The 10,319-nt window shown below is 35.3% G+C and overlaps 1 protein-coding gene and 1 non-coding gene across 2 annotated transcripts in view; one reads left to right on the top strand and one right to left on the bottom strand.

The window, feature by feature from the left end:
- Positions 1-6,519, top strand: part of LOC115236735 (calcium/calmodulin-dependent protein kinase type II subunit gamma-like) — a 7,604-nt gene extending 1,085 nt beyond the window's left edge. Inside the window, exons 2-7 of the mRNA XM_029809383.1 lie at positions 492-582; positions 2,160-2,363; positions 2,442-2,583; positions 2,794-2,993; positions 3,087-3,239; positions 3,963-6,519. Coding sequence (XP_029665243.1) covers positions 492-582; positions 2,160-2,363; positions 2,442-2,583; positions 2,794-2,993; positions 3,087-3,239; positions 3,963-5,304 — 2,132 coding nt within the window. The 3' untranslated portion in view covers positions 5,305-6,519. The remainder of the gene's footprint in view (positions 1-491; positions 583-2,159; positions 2,364-2,441; positions 2,584-2,793; positions 2,994-3,086; positions 3,240-3,962) is intronic.
- Positions 6,520-10,010: 3,491 nt separating this feature from the next.
- LOC115236870 lies at positions 10,011-10,130 on the bottom strand. The gene has a single exon (XR_003884263.1). It is a non-coding gene; the product is annotated as a 5S ribosomal RNA (ribosomal RNA).
- Between the last annotated feature and the right edge of the window lie 189 nt (positions 10,131-10,319).

The following is a 10,319-nucleotide window of genomic DNA, read 5'->3' as shown; positions in this document are numbered from 1 at the left end:
GAAGAGCGTGCGCTCTAGTTACTCTAGTAGAATGGCGCGAATCTCTCATTCAATTTCATTAACATATATGTACGCGCGTTCCGTTCATTAATCACAGCGTTGATGATCGTGTCGCTGTCATGGTTTATGGATCGCTGCCGGATCCAAATCGATACATTTAACACTCAATTCTAGTAATACAGAGAAATTAATGCACACGCGAATCACCGCACCTTTGCCTCGGATAAACATAGAGGCTATTTTCGCGTGTTTTTAACGCCGAAGTTTCGGATTCTTCGAAATTATCTTTAATTTCAACGAAGAATCAAAGGAGAAAAGACACAGCACAAGCGATACTTAAAAATAAATAGATAAAGGAATTAAAAGAAATAAGGATACTAATTCGTATAACTTTTTATTCAAGTTATACGAAATGAATCGGATATTTCTAAAATTCGCACGATTCGTCTTTTTGCATTCTGCCCTTATTCTTATTGTACGATTGTTTTCAGAGATCGAGCCCAGCTTCCCCTATCGAGATGTGACGATACGTCGAGGAGTCGAGTTCAAGGACGATTATGACATCCAGGCGGAGCTCGGGCGGTGAGTGATTAAATTCGTCGATCAACGGATGCATATAAACATCGAAGCGTCGTGCCAACGACGTGTCGATCACGCGCGATCAGCTCAAATTAATCTCTTGATGTAGTTGTCTCGATGGTCCATCCTTGAGATTCTTGCCTCCAGAATTTTCTGGAAGTCGACAAATGGCGATTAGATTGACATAGTTATATAATTATTCTAATTTTTAATAAGATTTTCATGTGTCTAGTACTTTCTCGATATATGATTATATGTATCTCTTTGATCTGGAAGAAAATCGTAGAAAGATAATATAATATTCAGGATATAAATTCACTTTGGATCAAAATATTTATTGATGATCAACCTCAGATCAAATGGTGATTCAAATAAAATATTTGACATCTTATATAATCGCAAAGCGCTCTCTTGTTCCATGTTCGAATTTAATAACACATTTGACGATAAATGAAAATATTTAAATCATTGACTGTTTTCCATATAGTAGTAACAGAGTACAGCAACACGAAAGTCGCGTCGTTGTCATGTAGTACGCTCTCATATACAAGAGGTATACGTTTGCGGTATTCAGTGCAAATTGATAAGGAATGCACGCGTGGTTGCTAAACACGTGTGGTTTTAGTCTCGTATCAGCGATCAAGGACCTACGATGTACCTATAAATAATTCGTTTCTCTCCGCTCGCACACCCGAGTGGTGGTATACGTATGTCAAACCGGACGGACGTTGTTCGTCTGTCGCTCTTGACACCGGTGAACTCGCCGGCGTTGGAATGTTATTTGACAATGAAACGGTTGTCGACATGCGCTCCCGTAGATACAGATGTATAAAAATAACACAAGCTCTGTAGAGTTATATTATAAAATAAATTAAGGAAAATTAATTCTCCCGTGAAATCGTGAAACATGCTTGATTCTTGAAATCGGAGATGAATCGATAAATTTCCTTCTTCTATAGAATTGCTTTCCGTTCCTTTCCATTTTCCAAGATAGTCACGTTTAGCAATGGAATTAAACGAACTTGCGAAATAATAAAAATTTAATATAGTAATAATGAGAGTTGAGGAACGAATGTCCGGTAAAAGATTCAAGTACACCTTGAAAAAAAGTAGGTCTTAATCGGTAACTGTTCTATTTTTTTAAGCTTCAAGGCCTAATACAATTAATTAATATTTTCTAAATATATTAATAATTAATATATAATATAATAAGAGAATTAAAAAATTAATAGTGCGCGATAAATACATTCGACATTCGTTGAATTAGATATATACGTACGCTAACTCAACGATTCATACGCTGATTTGGCTTCGTGACAAGTATGTTGTATTCCGCCACGCTGTTAGCCAGGGACGCTGGTATACAAGCGGCTTTGGCAGGTGTTTATCATTTTTTACGAGCAACTTCCTCTTACTCAAGGATTTTGCGTTCTAAAAATTCTAGCGCGAATCTTATGTCGAGATTCACGCTCTACATAAGGATAACAAATTCAAGAATACATGTAATATTTACAAAAAGTATATAAATAAAAAATCTTCAGCCGCTTTCAATTGATCTTCTTGCTCCGTTCACATTTTAGGGGAAAATTCGGCATTGTCTATCGATGCAAGGAAAAATTGAGCGGCTTGATGCTCGCTGCGAAGGTGGTGAACATCATGAAGAAGGAGGACAGACGGACGGTGCAAAGAGAAGTCGAAACTATGCGGCGCCTACAGCATCCACGATTGATTCAACTGTACGACGCCATTGATACGGGGAAACAGATATATGTTGTTTTAGAATTGTACGTTTCTTGCGTGTAAGGATTAGGAAGAGAGACGCGTGACTTCTGCATAATTACTTAAAGTTTCTATTATCTAAGGATCGACGGCGGCGAGCTCTTTGAAAGAGTGATAGACGATGATTTCGTACTCACGGAATGCAGCTGCGCCGTTTTTATGCGTCAAATATGCGAGGGAATTGAATTTATGCATAGTCAGAAAATCTTGCATCTTGATTTAAAAGTAAGTCATTAGATTGTATGATGATTGCGATACACAACCGAATCATTCTTAAAATGAAAATATTCAAAGTAAAAATATTTTTGTTTGTATTTTTTTTGTATATGTAATTATTTATGATATATCTATTATTAATTCAAATTTATCAAAGAATCTTTCTTTCTCTTCTTTACAATTAAGCATTATTTAAAATTTATACTTTGTTATATATAGCCTGAGAATATCCTGTGCCTGACGAAGGAAGGTAATAGAATTAAAATCATAGATTTCGGTTTAGCGAGGGAATACGATCCGAATAAGAAATTGCAAGTGTTATTCGGTACACCTGAGTTCGTTGCTCCGGAAGTCGTAAATTTCGATCAGATTGGATTCGGCACCGACATATGGAGTATAGGTGTTATTTGTTACGTCTTGTAAGTATGGGTGATGTGCAAATTTTAATTATACAAACATTGCTCCTCGTTAATGCTCCTCGCGATGAACACGGAATATTGTATACATTATAGGTTGTCCGGTTTATCACCGTTTATGGGCGATACGGATATAGAAACAATGGCCAACGTCACTATCGCGAAATATGACTTTGATCATGAAGCCTTTGCCGAGATTTCCGAGGACGCGAAAGATTTCATTAGGTGTCTTCTGGTGAAAGACAAGGAGTAAGTATGTTTTCTCGATGCATATAAAATTAATATTATTCTTTTGTATATCCTTTTTAATTCTTTTTCTCCTACCTCCATGTCTCTTTTCCCTTTCTCCTATTTCCATCTCATGTACCTGTTGCTATTGTCGTGAAAACATTCCTCATGCTATGCTTTTAATCGTCCTTTCTTATTTTGTGAGGGTGTGTGTATGGTTCACAGACAATCTGCGTTTATGGCTAATCCTAGCTTTCATTATTATCTTATTTCAAATTACTTTTTAATCAATACATATATTATTCGTCGCTAAAGAAAAAATAGAAGAGTGATTCTATTTTACGTATGAAATACGATCGCATTCCTGATAACTCATAGCTGAAAGTATGTTGCTCTGGTACTATATAGCAGCTATTATTTCACTGCCATTGCAGTCGACAACGACTTTATTGCCTCGAGAACGTTCAAATGTCAAACGGCGAAATAACATCGATATATAACGTTCCTCTCGTCGGTTAGCTAATTTCTCGAGAATTTTGCACTTGGACACATACATATATAGACGCATACACGTACATCATATACGAACCTGCACCTTCATTGGACATTTTTTGCACCGCATTCCTTGTTTTAATTGTTCGCTCTTGGACCGCAGAACACATGTGTCTCTACGCGACAAGGGAAACATACTATCGAGCCTAGAGCACGAGACCCTCCTCACGACGAGCCTTTCGAATCTTTCAGAAAGCGAATGACGGCGGCACAATGTCGGGAGCATCGCTGGCTGGCCAGAAAAATGAATAAAACCAGGAGCGAGAAGGAAGTCGCGGAATTGACGGCGGCTAAACGGATGGCCTTTATTGAAAGTCCTATTGTAGGTATCATCCGTGACGAGAACGGCAGAGAGGAGCTAGACGTGACCAAGGACAATCTCAGATTGTTCGTCGAGCGCTGGCGAGAACATCCGGATAGCCCGTACACGATCGATTCTTATCACTCGGCGTTACCGAAAAATCCGCAATCTTGTGATCACGATGAATCAGTGTCCCTGCGAGGTCACAGTCCCTCTCCCTGCGACAGTCTTCGCAGCAGTAGCACGCAATCGGAAAAGGTGGTGGACTCCATCAGAGATAATTATTCCACTCGTCTGTTGTCCGTACCGAGTATCAGCTTGTCTTTGGAAAGAAGAGCTTCCGAAGGTACAGCGGCGCGAAACCGTCGCGATCCTGCCAGCCAAATCGCCCTGGCCGAGGAAATAATAAAACTTTCCGAACACTTGCGTTCGATCGCCATGGGTTCGCGCGGGAACGAGGATGATAACGGACACGTAATGGAAGTACAGCGTTCCATCAAGAGGCCCCATGTCGGAAATAATCGTGATACGTACTCGAAGAGCAATGTAACGGTAACCATGTCTAGCAACGATAAAGAGACCAACGAGATCACGGAGAAATTATCCAGCATCGCTCGACAACGAAAGCTCAACGGGACGACCTTTCACAGTAGCCGTAGCTTCGATAGACACGACATCGACACAAATCCTGAAAATATCTTTGTAGCTCTGAGGAGAACGAGTATCAGCGATAGTGAGATGTCTGAGAGACGCAAGCAAGATCGAAAGTATTCTTTCGAGCGAATGACTACCAAAGCGGTCGAGGAAAAGTTCAATGGGAAAACGATTGACAGGAAAATGTCCTTCCAAACATCTTCCGTCAATAAGGATGATAAGGAAATGGACTTGACACCTCCATGGCGACGATCACGTGTTAAGAAATCTTTCGGCGAGACTAGTAGGGATGTGCCAAGGATATCGAATTTGCGGGACTTGCATAAGAATCTCAACCTCGACGAGCCTGGGAGCGCCAAAGACCTGCTGTTACATCTGTTGGGCGAATGGGAGGATGTCACCGCGATATCCTGCGGTAGTGGCGGCGCCGGCAGGAAATCTGTGAGCCTGGATTGGTGCACGGCCGACACGATCGCTAGGAAGACAATGAATTCGTTGGCCGAGTACTTTCAGTCGAAACAGCAGAAAACCAAGTCTTCCGATGTCGCGTCGTCTACGTCGTCGTCGATATATCGTTGAGCGTTGTACCTGTTATGAGTTTCGCGTTATAGATATTGCACAATTTTCTTTTCTCTTTGATCGTAAACATTGTTTCGGAGCTGCTGAAATAATTTGATACTCGAGATGAAATATATATAATATATGTATATGATACCTGGGACAGCAATAATATAACTGAAAGTGAAGTAAATCTTAAAGAATTGCAAAATTCGATAAGGAATAATTTTCTGAAATTCGGAATTACTTTACAATTGATAAATTTTTTTTTGTATGTTCTTCTACTTCTATTTATCTTATATTTAAACAACAATTGCAGAGATTTACATAAGTAAATTTTATATTGCAATTAGATAAAGATATCGAGAAATTTTATAAATAATTTATAAAGTTTAAATTTAAAAACAATTTATAAATATTTAAAAAAATTAGATGTTTAATTTTATACAAAAATCTCTTCTTTTTAACTCATTGTGAGATTCATTTATCTTTTACAAATACCAAATAATAAGTTTGGCAAACAAGTATATTTTGGTAATTTTTGTTTAAATAAATAAGTTTTTAAGACTCTTTGTGTGAGTACGTTTGTATATATGTGTATGTAGGTGCGTGCATGTGTCTCACTGACATATTGAATTGAATTATGTCTGACGCAAAGAATCAAACACGAGGTGAAATATGAGAAAATTAACTTATTTTAATGTATTTCGTAAGAACAAAATTTGCATAGTCTTTTGCTTCTGATGTCATAATTCAATACGGCTGCAATGAGTAAACGGGAGCTTTAGAAGAAACACAAAGAGAGAGATAAATGTTTTTTAAAGAAAAATATATATAATGATGTGTGTGTGCGAATAATATAAAGCAGGGAAACTTTTGAACACACGCCCTGCTTAATCCTAAGTTTATCTATCATAATTTAAATCTATTGGGTTCGCATTTATTTCTCGTAAATTTGTTTACGCGATCGATAAATGAGATAAATTCTTGTAATTTTGTGATATTTTATGTGTTATGAAACTTTAATATGCGTATAAAACATTATGAAAAACATGGATAAGATTATCTTTTTTATTAAATGTTCGAGTACGCTTTTAGAAACAAATACGACCTTAATGGATTCATGTGTCAAACGGAGAGTTAAATATGACTAATAGAGATAAATCTTGATATATGAATGTGCTATTGAATTGGAAAGCTTATATAAATCGTTAATAAAATCTATACGATTATAATTTGTAGCTGGAATCTCTAAAAAAAATTTGGGTTTCTATTATGCACCATCCACACACCCTCACAAAACGATATTTTTGTATGTATCGTTATAAATAATTTATACTTTTCATCGAAATGCTTACAAAATGATTCAATTTTTTGTCAAACTAATATTCTATCGTAATGCTTCTAACAATACAAAAATAGTGCAGAAGCTTCTCTTACTGATTCTAAATTCTAACATTCTTCTGTAAAAATTTTGAAGCATTCAATTACGAGTTTCTTATTAATACATTATTATTATTATTAATAGCACTATTTGAATATTTGCATATATACTGTAATAATATTAATTACGAAAATTATATATATATAATTAAAAAAGTTTAGATTTTTTACTAACAATAAGTATGACGCACTGAATTCGAGTAAGACTTAAAAAGGATTGAGAATTGAAGTATACATATATATTTCTTGTGTCAATCTGTTGTGTTTATATATACTTTATATTTAATATAAATCATGATACACATCAAATACATCATAGAAAGATTATTGATTTTCGTTAGTTCATGATTTGTCTGCAATTCTCAACGTAATGAATATAAATCGAGAAATTGATTATAGTTTTTTTATACCATAGGAAAAGACCATCCGCGGGAAAACTTATAGAGCATCGTTGGCTGGAAGTTGCTCTGGAGAATCCGATTCAGAAACATCGGTTGAAGCGCTATGTCATTAAGAAGCGCTGGGTTAAGGCTGTTAATACTATTTTGGCATTAAAACGGATGGGCGCGCGTCTAGATTTAGATTTAATTTAATATCGGCAACATTCAATCATCAAGACATTTGACAAAAAACGTCTGTATAGTATATCTATACTTTGTATTTCGTGTTTTTTTTTTTCAATGTATGTTATCTTGGAGTTTAAATGAAGAATCAATAACGGGGATAAAAAAGAAAATGAGCGACATACTTATTCCACAAAAACAATGATAGATATGTGTGTATATGTTGTGCGTGTGTGTGCATATCTCTCCTTCGTTATTAATCAAAATTGTACTCATGTTTTTGACTTATTACTTATTATTTGAGTTATTACTTATTATTTGATTTATGCGTTTTCGTTTATCACCTCTAAGAGAGGTATTTCTGGATGGAGTTGCTCTACCAGTTGGAGACATGTTCATCGATTGCATAGGCGTGTCAATCTGAGGCGTACTCAATCTGAGAATTAAAGTAACAATGAATTAACTTCTAATATTTGCATTGAAATAATATGTGGCATTGATCGATAGCATATTCCGAATTCGATTTCATTCATCCTATATATCTTTTAAAACACTAACAGTGAAAGATTGAGAGATTAATGAAAATTGAATACTTAAGATTAAAAAAACGAAATTGTAAGATAAATTCAAGAAATAAGATTACAAAGAAGAATTACAAGACATATCTTACAGTAAACATAAATGTAAAAAAAGAGAAATAGAAGAAAAGAATTTGAAATAAAATTAATATTGTGTCCAACAAAAGACGGAAATCTAATAAAAAATAAGGAAAGAAAGAACTTTTTTGCCATTTGAATTCAAGAAGATTACGATATAAATGCTCACCTAGCATTTTCAAACTCGCGATAGACTTTCGTCTATCGTATCTTGTAATAGTTGTATATGTACTTTTGTTTTTGCCTGAAATTCAATTAATTCTTCCACGCAATACTTATATTTTTGTAAGTGTTGCGCCGTATTCTCGATTCTGTTCTCATATTGCAGTTTGATCTCCTCTTGAATCGCATGCATTTGCGTCTCATTTTGATCGCGTAATTCTTGAAGCATCAGAGTCTTCTCCTGTTGTTTTTGAGCGTCGTCGAGCAATGCTTTCAATCGATCAATTTCCTTCTCCAAATCTTGATTTTTCTCCACAAGCTTCTTGCGCTCCGCCTGTAATTGATTGAACTGCGATTGAAAATCATTACAGCGTGTTTCATATATCATTGCATTTTGCTCCGCTATCTGCAAGTCCTTTGTTTTCTTCTCCAATCTAGAAAACATACGTCAAATAAAAATGTTAATCATACGTATTAAACCACAAACACATCATTTATTTCTGTTAGTAGAATAACTATCTCCGATGTGAATACATTTACTATCCTAAACATTTTACTTTTAACTCTCAGCATTTTTGAAAAGCTCACTAAGATTTCTGTGAGCTTTTACATCAGCGCAGAAAACCGCGGTATGCGCATGATTCTATAATAGCAGTTGTGATTCATTAGAATTTAGCAAATGATATGTGAACCCGATTAAGTCTAATTACATAATGTCTCATCTTTCAGGACAGATTATTTATTTACTAAATAAAAATAAATTAAAATACCATTTGAATCATTTCAAGATTCTTCTACTAATATCTATGTTATTTTTTAATATTTGTTAATAAATATATCATACATATTAATCAAATATCGTAATAATTGCTGAGGATTAAACACTTCGGATTGCAATTTTACTTAAATATAAAAAAAATTTTTTTGTGAGCATTTTTATATACAAGAATAAGTTTCTTATTGACCCATCTTACAATTAGATAGGCTTCCATTCTTCCAATTTTCTATGAAAGTTCTTTGGACATAACACTCGGAATCAACATCGTCTCGCTATCCTTGGCCTACTGCCTTAAAACAGGTAACATCGAATGATGCTACCCTTATGGAAAACGAGAATTATTTTTCTTACTGTGACATCTTCAAAAAGTATCGATGATTCAACGGCTACATTACTATCAATTCTCATCTTTTATATCAAATTAAGAAAAGAACTCAGGATCAAGTAATGAATATGAAAGAAAATAGATTAATATAAAACATGGAGTAATTTCTTACGGGGATATTTTTACTTTCTTCTTCTTATTTTGCGGAAATTTTCCGATTCTAAGTAACATGGTAAATTTCGCAATTATGCATATAACGCGCGACATTCATCCGGATATAATCGGGGGGCATTATAATAAATATAACTGACAATGAATTGTTACGGACTTAACAATAGCGTTACTTTAGGTTTAGAGGGAATGGTGAAATTGAAAAGAATTTCTTTCTCTCAGAGAAATCGAAGAATATCTTTGTTATTTTCGAGAACAATAGGGCGAAACAAAAAGTTTTTCAAAGAATAAGCTTCACAAGAAAAATGTTGACAGAATATCTCGCAAAGTATTGTTACTATATTTTTGTGAACATGCAGATAATAATCTATATTCTTTAACGAATTTTTCTCTTGTTAAAAAAACCGTTATTTTTGGCAAAATGGCAAAATTTTTCACTTTTCCGCGCTAGGGGAAAAGTTACATGATCGATACCCTGATTGGTGGATTAAAATAGCCGCCATGTTAGACCACAAATAGTAGCATAGACATAGACTGGATTGAGCAATAATTTAAGCATGTATTTGAAAAGAAATATATCGACATTTTAATAAGATTTAAAATTAGCAAAAAAAAAAAAAAAAAGTTAGTGGCAACGGTACATGGTGTTCCCAAGCGGTCACCCATCCAAGTACTGACCATGCCCAACGTTGCTTAACTTCAGTGATCGGACGAGAACTGGTGCTTTACAACGTGGTATGACTGTTGCCAATAGTAATACTTCCAATTGCTACAGATATACACAATTTGAAAATTTCAAGACGGTTATATATAAACATATAGGGTGCGTTCCGTTTCACGCATTGAGCGCATAGATCGCCTGGAAATCTATAGTTCACGTAAAGCCCGAATCACACTAGCGGCTCGCGGCTGCGATTGCGATTGCCTCAGCCAATCAG

This window comes from Formica exsecta, unplaced genomic scaffold (assembly GCF_003651465.1).
Source record: "Formica exsecta isolate Colony F162 unplaced genomic scaffold, ASM365146v1 scaffold26, whole genome shotgun sequence".
Lineage (NCBI taxonomy): Eukaryota > Metazoa > Arthropoda > Insecta > Hymenoptera > Formicidae > Formica > Formica exsecta.
Note: the sequence above shows the minus strand (reverse complement) of the source record. Positions and strands in the feature narration are given on the sequence as shown.